Source organism: Hyperolius riggenbachi, chromosome 2, assembly GCF_040937935.1.
Source record: "Hyperolius riggenbachi isolate aHypRig1 chromosome 2, aHypRig1.pri, whole genome shotgun sequence".
NCBI classification, from domain to species: domain Eukaryota; kingdom Metazoa; phylum Chordata; class Amphibia; order Anura; family Hyperoliidae; genus Hyperolius; species Hyperolius riggenbachi.
In genome coordinates, this window is record NC_090647.1 from 305060211 (window position 1) to 305076871 (window position 16661).

Consider the following 16661-nt stretch of genomic DNA (forward strand, 5'->3'; position numbering starts at 1 on the left):
CAGTGTGTGTGTGTGTGTGTGTGTGTGTGTGTGTACAGTGTGTGTGTGTGTGTGTGTGTGTGTGTGTGTGTACTGTGTGTGTGTGTGTGTGTGTGTGTGTGTGTGTGTGTGTGTGTGTGTGTGTGTGTGTGTGTGTACAGTGTGTGTGTACAGTGTGTGTGTGTGTGTGTGTGTGTGTGTGTGTGTGTGTGTGTGTGTGTACAGTGTGTGTGTGTGTGTGTGTGTAGTGTGTGTGTGTGTGTGTGTACAGTGTGTGTGTACAGTGTGTACAGTGTGTGTGTGTGTGTACAGTGACCCACGCCTCCTTACTGCGTGATAACCTATCATGACCTCAGACTGGCAAGGAGGGGAATGGAGGGAGGGAATTAGCAGGCAGCATATGATTGCTGAGGAGGAAGCAGTGAATCCATGCTGCAACAACTTTCTTAGTTTATTGAATTGTTTAGAGCATAATTAATAAAATAATGTTCAATTTAAACATAAAACAGTGCGCTTGAATGTGGCCTTTAAATGATTTCCCAAATGGCTGCCTGCATTGTGGATTAGAGTCTGGAGGAAGATTCTTGATAAAATACCAAACACTTTAGATAATGTTAGCTGTATTGCAGAGAGAGAATTATATGGCTCTGATTTAAAAAGCAGTGTGTGATCCAATAAACCTTGGCTAGATGCGTTTAAGAAATCTGGTAATAGGTGTCAAAAGTTTGCAAGCCTTACATGTGTCGTATCAGATAAGAAAGGCTAAAAGGTAAATGAAACCGCACATGAATTTGTAGTCATGTGCAGCACCTGCACAGGGAAATGTTTATGATTTATCTGTAGACCTGGATTTGTTACGTAAAGGTCCTTGATGCTGTTCTCATAATGGTTTTCATAATATACCTATAACATACCCAAGCCCTTCAACTCATGATTTAAAATGGAAAGGATCCAGTATTTCCTTTTAAAGTGGATCCGAGATAAACTTTTACTCATTGCATAATTGTGTTCCTTTCATATACTTTATAGGGCATTTCTCAAGCCAAATACTTTTTTTTTAATTTTGTTTTAATACTCTAATTCCCTATAAACTAAACAAGCTTCGCCCACAGCTTTTCACAGTGCCTTGGCACCATAGAAAGGGCTTATGGGAGTTAAGTCTGGGCAGAGCGAGAGGAGGGTAGCCATTGATTTCAGAGGCAGAATGGAGAAGGGAGGAGGAAAGGGGACTGGATTTACATGCAGGCAAGCTGATAGCATCTCCAGCCCTCAGCCTGTGACAATGTGACAAACAAAACATGGCTGCCCTCATTGTATCACAGTAATAAATAATCATAAACTTTAAAGCTGTTTGCAGCTAGATATAGTAAATACGAAGGAGGCACTAAATTGGCTTCAAACTTGCGTTTTATGAAATCCCAGTATATTACAAATCCCAGTGTATTACTGGGATTTGATAAAACGCAAGTTTGAAGCCAATTGAGTGCCTTCTTTGTATTTACTACATTGAACCGTGTGTGGAGTGGTAACCCACAGAGGGATTGTGCACCGGCAACATAGACCTGACTAGGTCTATTCCACAGGGACTCGCTTCAGTTTGCTTGTTTGCAGCTAGATATACTGTGTAAACTATCTAAACTTTAGATAAGATATATAGACAAGTTACTTGTTATAGTTAGTTTTTCATCTCGGATTTGCTTTAAAGAGAATCTGTATTGTTAAAATCGCACAAAAGTAAACATACCAGTGCGTTAGGGGACATCTCCTATTACCCTCTGTCACAATTTCGCTGCTCCCCGCCGCATTAAAATTGGTTAAAAACAGTTTTAAAAAGTTTGTTTATAAACAAACAAAATGGCCACCAAAACAGGAAGTAGGTTGATGTACAGCATGTCCACACATAGAAAATACATCCATACACAAGCAGGCTGTATACACCCTTTCTTTTGAATCTCAAGAGATCATTTGTGTGTTTCTTTCCCCCTGCAGTTCTCATGCACTGAAGTTTCAGGCTGTTCGTTTCTTCCTGCAAACAGCTTTGCCCTTCTCTGTAATCCTCAGTATGTGAAAGCCCAGCCAGCTCAGAGGACGATTTATCCAGCTTGTAAAAGATAAGAGAGAAGCTGCTCTAATCTAAATAACACACAGGCAGTGTGCATATAGAGGGCCTGGAAGGGGGAGTTCATAGCAGAACCACAACACTGAAGAACTTGGCAGCCTTCCAGACACAGGCCGACAAATCTGACAGGGGAAAGATACATTGATTTATTACAGAGACTGTGATAGTAGAAAGTGCTGCAGTAAGCAGGGACACATTAGAATAGCTTTTGGAACTTGTAGGATGCTAAAAAACAGGATGCAATTTTTGTTACGGAGTCTCTTTAAGATCACACACTAGAATAAACTAATGCCACCTTGGGGGAGAAACTAGTATGGGTACTGCAGCTATGATACTTCAGTCAGAGATTCAGCAGGACAAATCGTCTTGCCTGAGCACAGCCCGATGCTGGTTTCTCCCTTGCTCTGCCCCCTCCGTGATCACTGCACATTGTCCCTGCATCACCCTCATAGTAATATAATGCCTGTACAGTTGGCCACAAACTGTCACCTAAGTCCTGGTTCACACTGCTAGTATTATTTTAAGAGCCAGTAGTTTGAAAAACGCTTGCTAATATAATGCTAAGTGAGATTTATAAAAAAAAAAAAAAAGATATCCTATCGCTCAAGTGGGATCACACACATAGCGTTACATTAGTAAGAGCTTTTCAAATCACAGAAATTATTGGTGCTTTAAAAAGCTTGCAGTGTGAACCAGCCCTGAGGATTTGTGTCCCATTCCCTGCCACGCGACATCAGTCTTGTGTGTACAAGTCTTTAGTCCTCCAGACAACAACTTTTTAAAAAGGGTTATAGCACAGGAAGCAACCAAAAGGCTAGATGCTATCATACTGAAGGATCAACAGCTCACAGTCGTACATGAATGAAAAAATGTCACAGCAAATGATGCTGAGTGCTGTTTACATTAATATCCAGCAGGTGTCACACTTTATTTTCACATTATGGTGACATGGTTTTTATAACTAGGCTTTATAGTGGCCTTGTTAGCTATTTGTTCATTACCGTATACATTTTTTTTCTGTAGGGATTTAAATGCAAGTAATGTAATATGTTTTTCTAAAAAAATATTTGCTCCATTTTTTAATCTGGGTTTTCTCATGAGACTTCTTAATGATGACTTAGAAATTATGTATGTCCATCAGCATTGCATTTTGAGAAAATATAAACGCCATAGAATGAAAACCATGTATCTCATGGCAAAACAAAAATGGCTAAGATTACATACCAGTATATGCTTTGTAATCTTGATGCCTGGTATTTTAGCTGAGGTCAGCAGCATACCTGTATTTGGTGCACCATTCAAATGGAGCAATAGCACCTAGAGATGGATCCAATAGCTTACACCATAGTGCAGGCAGGTCTGGTGCTTCAATAGGGTCAAACAGTGCAATTCCCTAGTGCCCTGAGCTCCTTAGGGGCCAAAAGAAAGCACTACCATATGGACAAAAGGCATAATTGCTCCAGGGCACCATCATCCATAGGAGCCACAAGTGTCGGCTACAACCCCACTAAAACGCACTAAGTTCCCCCCCCCCCCGCAGCATTACGGAGACAGCGGTGACAGGCACACACTTGTCTCCTCCAAGTTCCAGGCATTGCAGGTCCCTTTGTCTTCTCTCTAGTGTTGCTGCTCTGCACTTCCTGCTTCTCTGTTTGGTCTCTAGTGCCTGTTGTGAGAGGCAGGAAGTGCAGAGCAGCAACACTACAGAGAAGACAGACAAGAGTTCTAGCGCCTGTATCTCAAAGGAGGTGAGTGTCCGTCAGGGCCGGGACAAGGTCCGCCACCAACAGAGGCTGCGGTGCCCAAGTGCGCCCCCCCATGGGTGTGACCATGAAAAGATGTGAAATATATATTAAATAGAAACAGCGCTCAACAACCAAACAATGTGATATGCAAAGAAGTTCCACACTAAAAGTCCACAACACCCTCACTAGGTGTGCTCAAAGGTTTCCAGCAGATAGTCCAACCTATGACATCTTCACATACAGTTCATAGCAATAATGATATATTCTCACCGGAACAATAGGCCAACCAACAAAGATTAGCATTCACGTTTTTTTATGCCAGCACTCCACTGGAACGAACTCCTCCACTGGTTCAAGGCTCCTCAGACGTGCATGTACATATCATATAAAGATGCAAGGATACAGAGGCGCCAGTAGGATAAAACAAGATAAAAGGTTTAAAACGGTTTAGGTGGCGGTGGTGGACCGTCCACACACAAACAGACAAAAATCGCTGTTGATTGTAGAAAAAAAATCACAATTTATTCACATACTCCTACATAAAAGTGCAACGCGTTTCACGGGCAAACATCCCGCTTCATCAGGCAATAAACGAACGGAGTATCTCACAGCTCTGAGTATATTGATAGCTTGGCACCTCTGAGTGGTGCCAAGCTATCAATATACTCAGAGCTGTGAGATACTCCGTTCGTTTATTGCCTGATGAAGCGGGATGTTTGCCCGTGAAACGCGTTGCACTTTTATGTAGGAGTATGTGAATAAATTGTGATTTTTTTTCTACAATCAACAGCGATTTTTGTCTGTTTGTGTGTGGACGGTCCACCACCGCCACCTAAACCGTTTTAAACCTTTTATCTTGTTTTATCCTACTGGCGCCTCTGTATCCTTGCATATTAAGTTGTCCACCCTTGGTGGAAGGGTGATATACCCTCTTTTCCTATCTACAGAGAGCGACATCTTAGTCCTGAGTGGGGTCAGGCTTAATCTCCCCACCTGCGTATACAGTGGTTGCCTTAGAGCAACCCAGGTTTGTAAGTATAATACTTACTTTTAACATTTTTCTCTATTTATACAACATACTACACTATATTGGGCTCTCTGTCTCCCTTTTTTCATATCATATAAAGAGAGACACAGCAATAGTGTGATACCGTTTCAATACACACAATATCCAGTATCACCAGTGCTCCCACTCCACTCGCAGATCACCCTAAGTGCCTCCACCAGCTAAGCGATCAAGCCTCTCACCAGCTAGTTTGGCCGACCCCTCACAGACCAGCAGCTTTAGCTTGTTGAATAACTTTTTTCTTGTATCAGGGGGGAAGGTGACACTAAAGGGGGTAATACACCTCATGTCCACCTCTCATATTTGGCGCTCACTTCCACATATCTAACACTAATATGACAATATGAAAAGATGTGGGCGGAGCTAATTGTAATGTAACGCAAAGACAGTGGGCCCTAGTTTTCTCCCAAAACACAGGCAAGGGACCCTAAAGGTAATTACACAATGTGTCCCCGTCCCCCCCCCAATCTACAAACAAGGGACAGCAGGCGGAACCCTTCAGTCAGCAAGACATGTAATACGGGAGCTTTTCAACTGAAAATACATATAATGGTGCAGCGTTTCCCCGGACAATTCACATCATAGGGCAGCGTTTCCCCAGACAATTAACATCATAGGGCAGCGTTTCCCCAGACAATTCACATAATAGTGCAGCGTTTCCCCAGACAATTCACATAATGGTGCAGTGTTTCCCCCGATAAATTCACATTATAGGGCAGCGTTTCCCCAGACAATTCACATCATAGGGCAGCGTTTTCCCGGACAATTAACATCATAGGGCAGCGTTTCCCCAGACAATTCACATCATAGGGCAGCGTTTTCCCGGACAATTAACATCATAGGGCAGCGTTTCCCCAGACAATTCACATAATGGTGCAGTGTTTCCCCAGACAATTCACATAATGGTGCAGTGTTTCCCCAGACAATTCACATTATAGGGCAGCGTTTCCCCGGACAATTCACATCATAGGGCAGCGTTTCCCCGGACAATTAACATCATAGGGCAGCGTTTCCCCAGACAATTCACATAATGGTGCAGCGTTTCCCCAGACAATTCACATAATGGCGCAGCTTTTCCCCAGACAATTCACATAATGGGGCAGCGTTTCCCAGACAATTCACATAATGGCGCAGCGTTTCCCCAGACAATTCACATAATGGTGCAGCGTTTCCCCAGACAATTCATATAATGGAGCAAGCCTGTAACTTCGCTCGAAGTCGCGGCAAAGTGCGCATGCACGGCTCATCCGCGCTCCTGGCAAAATGACACAGGCCATCTCTGTAAGCTTACTGCACACACGCAGTTCAGTCATCAGAGAACCGCGCATGCACAGCAAGCTTATGGAGACGGCCTGTGCCATCTTGCCAGGAGCGCTTACGAGCCGTGCAAGCGCACTTTACCGCGACTTTGAGCAACGTTACAGGATTTGAAGAGCTCCAGCTGGATGACTGACGGGGAACCTGTGGGACCGTGGAGACTACAGGGGGCTAGAGGAAGCCCCAGGTATGTTAAAAAGTCTTTTTTTTTCCTCAGTTCAGGGTCTATTAATGATCAGAACATAAAGATAAATAATAATTCCATTATTTATTGGTGTGCTAGTGCAAAATTCATTGTCTCATCAGCCACCCTGACTGTAATATCACATCACTGTCTGTGTGCTGCAGCTGCTGCTCCTTTCCCTTGTGACTTGTCTGAGGGGAGGGCGCTGAACATATACAAATATACACATTAACTAGGCACTTGTCTTGGCTGTCTGAATGACATGAGGACTCAGACACACTTACTTGAGTTGCCTATGACCACAGGACGGGGCCAGCACAGAGGAATCCACCATACACTGTCTCCTGCCTGACTCCTCCTGGCTGCTGACTCACACAGGACAGGAGACGCTGAGGCACATTCAGCCAGCTTCAAGGGGGCGGAACTCACAGGCTGCTGATGTCACTCCTGTGCCAGAGAGATGCACGCTGGCTTTCTCTGAGGGGGGCGGGCGGCATCGGTGACCATGGCATCAGGCACAGAGCGGAGTGGAATGTATACACTGACTCCGCTCCCGCTCTGTCATCCCCGGTGTAATAGCGTAATCAGACACAACACCGGCAGCCAGCCTGGTCAGCACTGTGTGAACTGAGGCGGGGCGCAGGCAGCGTGACCAGCCAGGCAAAACAGTCCTTCTCCTTGCGCCCGCACAGACTGTCAATGACTTCCGCCCCAAGGCTCCAGCCTCGGCCGCCTCTGTGTCGGCACGGCCCTGGTGTCCGTCTATCATGCCTGCCTCTGCAATGCTGTGAGGGAAAGGGGTCATTGGGGGCACCATTGACTACTATACTGGGGGGATGGTGTCAGGTTTCAGGGGGCCCCAGGTTTACTTCTGCCTCGGGGCCCCATTTAGCAAGAACCAGCCCTGTAAAGGCCCCACACATCAGGGACTGTAGAGGTTATGAAAGTAAGAACTAGGGCCCCATTTTACCTGAAACTATCCCTAAAAGCAGGATACAACTGCTTCCTATGCAGCATGCAGCATGCTTACAGTAAGACCAGACCGGAGATGCATTTGCAGAGCAGCCAGTAGAATTGGCATTGACTAGCATTGATGTCCTTTCATATTTCATTTAGGGCATGCAGTAAGAACATGCACACATCCCTGTAACAGCGTGACAACACTAGATGGTTACAAGAACTCAGATTTATCTTCATCCTTCACTTGCTGTTCACCAATGCAGAAGATTTCTGTCTCCTACCCTAACAGGTACGTAAAGTCATAAAGTCAAAATATAAGTGTGATCCACTTTTAAAATAAAATGTCTGTTTATAGCATATGACGTTGAGCAACCAATTGCTATGAAGGTAAACATATTTTGTATTATTATTATTGAAGGCTTCCACATAGGAGACTACAGACTGACCCTTGTTAGTGATGGGGACTTGTGCATGTCTCAAAGGCTAGGTTACTTATTGGTATTAGTAATGAGTCCTCTGGATGTGTGGACCAATTCACAAGACAATCCTAATATGCTTGATTGAAGAGGTGCTTTATGGCAGCTGTTCATGGGGATGAAAAGAGTACAGCAACAAAAAGACAGACCATATATATTGCACTTTTCTCCTGGCTGACTCTGAGCGCCAGACCTGCAGCCACTATGGCATGCTCTATAGCATGGGTCCCCAACCTGGGGGCCGTGGCCCCCTGGGGGTCCTTAGGCAGATTTCTGGGGGGGCCACAGCTTCTCCCTCTCCCCCCGCGGCCGCCGCTCCTGTTACCTTATGAGCAGGCGGCCGCTTCCTTCCTTATATTCCTTCAGCCGCGGCTCTCCTCTTCGCAGCATGTCATATTACAGCAGCGCTTCCTGCACGGCTGCTGTAAGGAGCCAAGGGAGCCGGGACAGCGGTTCCCATAGTAACGGTGATGCGTATCGCCGCTACAGGAAGCCGCTACCCCACCTCCTTCCCTCCTTACAGCAGCCGCGCAGGAAGCGCTGCTGTAATACGACATGCTGCGAAGAGGAGAGCCGAGGCTGGAGGAATATAAGGAAGGAAGCGGACGCCCGCTCATAAGGTAACAGGAGCGGCGGCCGCGGGGGGAGAGGGCACCTCTGCTAGCTACACTGGGGCAGCTACACTGGGGTAACTACTGGGCTAACTGTACTGGCTACACTGGGCTAACTGTACTAGGTATGCTGGGCTAACTGTACTTGCTATACTGGGCTAACTATACTTGCTATACTGGGCTAACTGTACTTGCTTTACTGGGCTAACTGTACTTGCTATACTGGGCTAACTGTACTTGCTATACTGGGCTAACTGTACTTGCTATACTGTGGCAACTGTACTTGCTATACTGTGGTAACTGTACTAGCTATACTGTGGTAACTGTACTAGCTATACTGTGGTAACTGTACTTGCTATACTGGGGTAACTGTACTAGCTATAGTGTGGTAACTGTACTTGCTATACTTGGGTAACTGTACTAACTATACTGGGGTAACTATACTAACTATATTGGGGTAACTATACTACCTAACTAACTATACTGAGGCAACTATAGTCCTTATACAGGGGCAACTGTGTTAGGTACCTATACTGGGGGCAACTATACCTAGATACCTACTTACCTATATACTACACTCAAAATCAGGGAAAAGAGGGGGGCTGCCGCCGCCACTAACCAGGCCCCCACTAACCAGGCCCCCTTCGCCGCAAGTGTCGCTAGTCCGCGTGAGTATGCGGACTAGCGACAGCAACCTCTGTCCAGAACACGGAGCTTCCGGCGGCGGGGGAGGAACGTCGGCGACAGCCTCCGTCGCACAGCTGATCCCTCTTCTGCGTGTGTACGCGGAGGGACCTGGCGCCGAGCTGTCGCCGGCCTGTCGCGCACACGCTCCCGTGTGCTAGCAACAGGCCACAAATGTAGCCCGTGAGTATGGGCCATAACAGCTGTAAAATTTGGGAGTTGATTTTACATTTTAGCTAGTGGCTGGCCCTCAATCACATGATGAAGAAATAAGGGAAAATCTCTCCAGTGGGGAGTCAAACAACAAAAATTGCACATGGAGCTCTTTCCTGCTCTACCCAAAAGTGTAAAAGTTGAGGTTCAACTTTTAGCAACATGTAACAGGAGATGGGTGTAATCAGACACTTTGAAAAAAATAAACCGCACAAAGCATAGTTTAGGTGAGCATGTTTACATACAAGTCCACTAGAGGCATATTTGTACTGGTTATCTGAAAGCTTGAACAAATCACAATATTCAGGGATGTTTTTGTTTGTTCGTTTTTTTTTTTAGTGCATCAGCTTTAAGAGATCTTTTCATTCCAGCTTTCATCTTATGTCAACTTTTGACTTGTTTGCTGGGAACAACATTCCTGTATGGGCTATATGTATGTAGATAACTATTTTACACAATGGGCTGTTTTATTACATTTATAGAACAGGAACTTAGAAAATGTGTTACCCCCTGTTTCAGTTACATTCTAGTGAAGCAAACAAGTATATATATATATATATATATATATATTTTACATTTTTCATGTAAAGGCCCATCCCTTAAAGCTAACCTGAACTTATAAATAAAATTCAAAATAAATATACAAATGTCATACTTACCTCCCACCTATTCTACTTAATAACCTCTTTCTCCTCTCCTGCGTCCTGACGCAGGTACAAGTAACATTCACATTGTACTTATTGTGTGGTTATTCTGGGTCGGAAGGTGACTGTGGGCGCCAGTGGATGCACGGCGTTGATGACTATTTTGGCCTTCAGAAGAGACTAAGCCCTGCAAAACAGTCAAGGCCTGCACCCACTGGTACTCACAGCCACCTTCTAACCCAGAGCAACCACATGATGAGTACAATGTGAATGTTATTTATACCATGTCTATGTGACATGGTATATAATAAATACATTTGCTAAGTTGTACCGGATTTTAAAGCTACTGTAGGATAGGTAGGGCTGAGTAGAGTTGGGCCGAACCTCCGATTTTAGGTTCGCGAACCGGGTTCGCGAACTTCCGCGGAAGGTTCGGTTCGCGTTAAAGTTCGCGAACCGCAATAGACTTCAATGGGGATGCGAACTTTGAAAAAAAAAAATAATTATGCTGGCCACAAAAGTGATGGAAAAGATGTTTCAAGGGATCTAACACCTGGAGGGGGGCATGGCGGAGTGGGATATACGCCAAAAGTCCCCAGGAAAAATCTGGATTTGACGCAAAGCAGCGTTTTAAGGACAGAAATCATATTGAATGCTAAATGACAGGCCTAAAGTGCTTTAAAACATCTTGCATGTGTATACATCAATCAGGTAGTGTAATTAAGGTACTGCTTCACACTGACACACCAAACTGTTCACTGAACAGAACAGGTATGCAGTGGCGGGTTCACTAAACAGGTATACAGTGGCGGGTCCACTGAACAGAACAGGTATGCAGTGGTGGGTTCACAGAACAGGTATGCAGTGGTGGGTTCACAGAACAGGTATGCAGTGGTGGGTTCACAGAACAGGTATGCAGTGGCAGGATCACTGAACAGGTATGCAGTGGCAGGATCACTGAACAGGTATGCAGTGGTGGGTGGGTTCACAGAACAGGTATGCAGTGGCAGGATCACAGAACAGGTATGCAGTGGTGGGTTCACAGAACAGGTATGCAGTGGCAGGATCACTGAACAGGTATGCAGTGGTGGGTGGGTTCACAGAACAGGTATGCAGTGGCAGGATCACAGAACAGGTATGCAGTGGTGGGTTCACAGAACAGGTATGCAGTGGTGGGTTCACAGAACAGGTATGCAGTGGCAGGATCACTGAACAGGTATGCAGTGGTGGGTGGGTTCACAGAACAGGTATGCAGTGGCAGGATCACAGAACAGGTATGCAGTGGTGGGTTCACAGAACAGGTATGCAGTGGCAGGATCACTGAACAGGTATGCAGTGGTGGGTGGGTTCACAGAACAGGTATGCAGTGGCAGGATCACAGAACAGGTATGCAGTGGTGGGTTCACAGAACAGGTATGCAGTGGCAGGATCACTGAACAGGTATGCAGTGGTGGGTGGGTTCACAGAACAGGAATGCAGTGGCAGGATCACTGAACAGGTATGCAGTGGTGGGTGGGTTCACAGAACAGGTATGCAGTGGCAGGATCACTGAACAGGTATGCAGCCAGGAAAAGCTAAGCCTAACTAATCTTTCCCTATGAGAGACAGACAGCAGCTCGCCCTACTCTCTCTAATGCAGGCACACGAGTGGCCGTAATGGCCGCCGCTGCCTGCCTTATATAAGGGGGGTGGGGCTCAGGGGCTAGTGTAGCCTAATTGGCTACACTGGGCCTGCTGACTGTGATGTAGAGGGTCAAAGTTGACCCTCATAATGCATTGTGGGGCGAACCAAACTTCCGGAAACGTTCGCCTGCGGGAGGCGAACGCGAACCACCGAAGTTCGCCGGGAACCGTTCGCCGGCGAACCGTTCGGCCCATCTCTAGGGCTGAGTAGGATATCATATATTTAGGAAAACACAATCCGACATATTATGTGCAGCAATCCGTATTAACCAATTCCTCCCATCTCTCCCTCCCAGCTCCTGACAATTGCATGTGGGTGAAAAAGGGCGAAGCAGTTTATTTCGGTGCTCAGCGCCGATCACCAAAGTTGAATGACGTCATAGCAGCAATGCTAAGGGTAATTCAGGGAAGGCAATTTGGAGGGGGAATCGTATTTAACGTCGTTGGAGAGTATAGCGGCAGCAGGGAGAGCCGTAATCCGGCTCGCCCTGCGCCCAACTGCCTGGCGCCTAAATAATATGTACCCAAAAAAGGGATGGGGAGGAGTGAGGACACCTGTCTCTCCAAAAAATTACACATCTCAACAGGAAATGAAGCTAGACAATCCAGCATCAGAGTTTGTTTTTTTTAAATATATTTTTTACAAAAAGTATAGTTGTGCGTTTAAGAAAACCTTGGACATTGCTAAATATTGCACATTTACTATTTTGTGCATTAAAAATAAGAGACTGAACTAGCACTTTGAAAATGTTTTTTTTTTATTATTTTTTTTATGAAAAGGCAAATGGTATTTAGTCTCCATTGGCAGATTTTGTCTTAATTGACTTAATTTGAATTTTTTTTTTTTTTTTTGCAGTACAGAGGAATTGAAAAATCCTAAATCTTACCATGTAATGGTGCCTCACTCTCCACTGGATCTAAAGATTGGGAGCAGAGTAAAGGTTATCTTACCCTCTGGCAGAGTTGGCACAGGTGCAGTGTATAGACTGGGACAATTGCCTGGAAAAGTGGAATTTCAAGTGGGTGTGGACCTGGAGACACCTCAGTGCCAGCACTGGACTGGAGTGGTTAAAGATCACAACTTCCCCAGGTAACTATCTTCCTTATTATACATTTACAACCATAATACCATTACTTCACATTTCCTTTGAATAATATTCAGACATGCTTTCATAATTGGCACATAGGGACTACGAGATGAACTATGAGCAGGTAACGCTCTGTTAACTGCTGGAAGATCCCTCAAATGAGCGAAGGTTCAAACTAAAGTCAAGTGGAATAAGGGAGTGGTGCAGCAGTTAGGTCCTAGTTGAACCAACTTGGAAATCACCTGTGACATGGGAGCCTAATTTAGCTACACTTCTTACTAGGGGGTAGTGATGCATTGTAAGTTGCTTTACCACCATTTTAGCTTTTGTAGACTCACTTCAAACCTGCTTAAGGGGCCTCTTTACAGAGCAGAGTAGGTATAGCACACCCACTGCATGAGTGGGTTGCCGAGTGGTGCTGCTAGTAAAAATATTGTTAATTTAAATTATCAATATTTTTCTATAGACAAATCTGGCTCCTATTCTCACTTGAACCCTCCACCTAGTGCCTAAACCAAACCCCCTACCTAATGCCTAAACCTAATCCCCCTCCTACTGCCTACAAATGAACCTGTCCACCTAATGCCTAAACTTAATCCCCTCCTAGTGCTTAAAATGAGCCCTCCCACCTAAGGGCCCTTTCACACTGGTGCGGTGCAGCAAATTGCCGCACTGCTACCGCAACCTAATGTAACCCTATGGGGAAGTTCATACTTCCCATGTTGCGGTATGCTGCGCCGGAAGTTCCCAATTTAACGCTAGTGCAGAACTACGTTACCGTGTGGGAACCGCGGCGATCTGCATCGGCCCGGTAGTCATGTTACTATATGGCGATGCAGGGTTTTTCAAAACGTCGGTCTTGCGATGTCGCGGCACTCATGCGCGGAATCGTATTTTTACAATACACTTCCGCATACCCGAAGCTGTGTACTAATGCAGTGTTCCCTGTAGGCCTGTTTTTGGCAGTCTGATGAGGTGCGGCGGAAGTGACCTCATCGCTGATGCTGGTTTGTAGTTTGAGACCATGCCTTAAATGTATACCAACCCCCCCCCATGCCTATATTACCTATCTATTTTAATTAACATAACTAATGTAACTTAATGACAGTATGTTTGTTTAGACTGAAGTTTCCCTTTAAGGGGGTTCATAGGAATGGGTAGTATACCATGTGAATATATATTCAATAATGCTTGCAAAAAATGATACCATAGATGCAAGTTGCCAAAGGTGTTTAGATGTGGTTTGAACATATATTTGTTAATAAAGCCAGAACACTCTTACACATATTAGTAATTTATTTACAGAACACTCAATCTCCAAAGTAAACCTCCATGCAGATGACTTCTGTCTGCAATAATTGCTGGTAATGATAAATGAAAAATTCTTTTAACAATCTCATTTGCTACACCTAGGGTGAAAGTGTCACATCTACTGGTCAAATGGCAAAGCTCCTAAAAGCTCTCATTTGCAAATCTCAAGTGTTTAATTTTTTTGTTGTGTAGTTTGGTTTGAAGGCAGTCCACCCTCATTTGTTACAAAATTAGGGATAAGGTAGGTCTCAAAGCTTAACAACATTGAAGTCAATATGGAAAAGTTTGGATGGTTTACTGAAGTCTTGGAAAGCAAGTACAGTAGGCAAATGTGTGAAAAAAAGGATAGGATAAGCCAGTGCATGTAACAAGGTAGTAAAGTTGGAATTTTTTTTAAATTTACAGTTTTATGGGATCACTTAATCCTTTCCTGTCTTATTACTGCATCGTCTACCCCTTACCCCCCACATCCCCGCTTTACCTTTTCCATGTGATGGCAACGTAGATGATGTCTTCTTTCTGGGTCCGGGAAGCCATTGAGGTCTCTGCCTCCTTGTACTAATGCAAGGTGGTGACCTGTTACTCAGGAAGGGCACAACACTGTTATCTGAGGGACCTTATGCAGACTAGATGGTGGCGTGGCCATGGGGAAACCAAATGCATGCATGTAATATTTATATGGAGGGCCTGATCCAAAGTAGGCATGAGGAACTGCAGTCACATTGCTCCTTGTCGGACATAGTCTGATATCAGGAGCTGGTGAGCATGATCAGAAAGGGTTAACGATGCACGCACTGTTATGGAATAACTAGGTTCACACTGTTGGTTGAAGCCTTAGAGCCTGCTGGACTTCAATAATTGCTAACACTGGGGACACTAATTTTGATTGGTGTGGATATGAAATGGTGGCAGAAGGCCCTTGAAAGTTTTTTGTTGCTTGCGTGCTGTTCTTTCATAGGAAAAGGACACCTATTTGTCATGGTCACATGAAGGCAAAACTGAAGTTCTGTGATACAATAATAGTGGGCACTGTCTACAGTGGTGGTAGAGGGACTTTGCAGGGGCCTTCCTCAATAATTATTCAGTCCTCAGAGCCTATGTAGAATAGGCAGATTGCCCTTAAAAAACTTTTCTTCAAAAGATCAGCGCATTAGTACTTTGCCTTTTTGTCGTTAATGTGTGTGTGTGTGTGTGTGTGTGTGTGTGTGTGTATATATATGTGGGGGGGCAGAGGAGCAGGGGTGTAGATGGAGTATGTGCTGATGTTGGTGGCTTGGAATGAGAAAGAGATACCACGTTCTGGGCAGGCTGGTATTGTGATTTGTGGCCAAGACTGCAATAGTAATTTATCAGACTTTTCACACGCTATACTGAGAAAAATATGGAGGCAGGAGTAACTGGAGTAGCACCTCTACCACATAGAGTACAGAATGTGTGCTCTTTATTTTGTAAATGTATGCCTTGCCATAGACAAAGGCTCTGTAGCTTATTGTTGGAATACTTTAGAGGAGTTTGGAGGTCCTATGAGTTCAAAGCATGGTCCACTGTGATAAAGGTCTGGCATTTCATATTGCCTGTGGACCAGTAGATGTGTTTGTTCAATGCCATCCCCCTGGGTACCATGAAAGAACAACTTTCCAGCTTGGAAACTCTATGAACTTGACTATGCTCTGGGCCAAGTGGGACCTCTAAAGAACTGCTCTGTGAATCTTCGATTAATAATGCAATTTCAGTCCAAGCTGTTAAATAACCTTGCTTATTTTCCTGTCAGCAAATTTTATTTTTTGTCACAAGTTAGCGGAAAATGACACTTTGTGAAAAAAAAACAATAAAAATCAATTTCCGCTAACTTGTGACAAAAAATAAAATCTTCTATGAACTCACCGTACTACTAACAGAATACCTTGGGGTGTCTTCTTTCTAAAATGGAGTCATTTGTGGGCTTCCTATACTGTCCTGGCATTTTAGGGGCCCTAAACCGTGAGGAGTAGTCTTGAAACAAAATTTCTCAAAATGACCTGTGAAATCCTAAAGGTACTCATTGGACTTTGGACCCCTTAGCGCAGTTAGGGTGCAAAAAAGTGCCACACATGTGGTATCGCCGTACTCGGGAGAAGTAGTACAATGGGTTTTGGGGTGTATTTTTACACATACCCATGCTGGGTGGGAGAAATAACTCTGTAAATGGACAATTGTGTGTAAAAAAATCAAAAGATTGTCATTTACAGAGGTATTTCTCCCACCCAGCATGGGTATGTGTAAAAATACACCCCAAAACACATTATACTACTTCTCCCGAGTACGGCGATACCACATGATTGGCACTTTTTTTGCAGCCTAACTGCGCTAAGGGGCCCAAAGTCCAATGAGTACCTTTAGGATTTCACAGGTCATTTTTGTTTCAAGACTACTCCTCACGGTTTAGGGCCCCTAAAATGCCAGGGCAGTATAGGAACCCCACTAATGACCCCATTTTAGAAAGAAGACACCCCAAGGTATTCCGTTAGGAGTATCGTGAGTTCATAGAAGTTTTTATTTTTTTGTCACAAGTTAGCGGAAATTGATTTTAATTGTTTTTTTT

General features: G+C 44.6%; 1 protein-coding gene across 4 annotated transcripts in view; it reads left to right on the top strand.

Moving 5' to 3' along the window:
- The window catches only part of LOC137544373 (uncharacterized), a 98342-nt gene that overhangs the window by 48219 nt on the left and 33462 nt on the right, over positions 1 to 16661 (top strand). For all 4 annotated transcript variants that reach the window (XM_068265442.1, XM_068265441.1, XM_068265443.1 and 1 more), the window contains 2 exons: positions 7527 to 7659; positions 12538 to 12771. In XM_068265442.1, coding sequence (XP_068121543.1) covers positions 7527 to 7659; positions 12538 to 12771 — 367 coding nt within the window. The remainder of the gene's footprint in view (positions 1 to 7526; positions 7660 to 12537; positions 12772 to 16661) is intronic.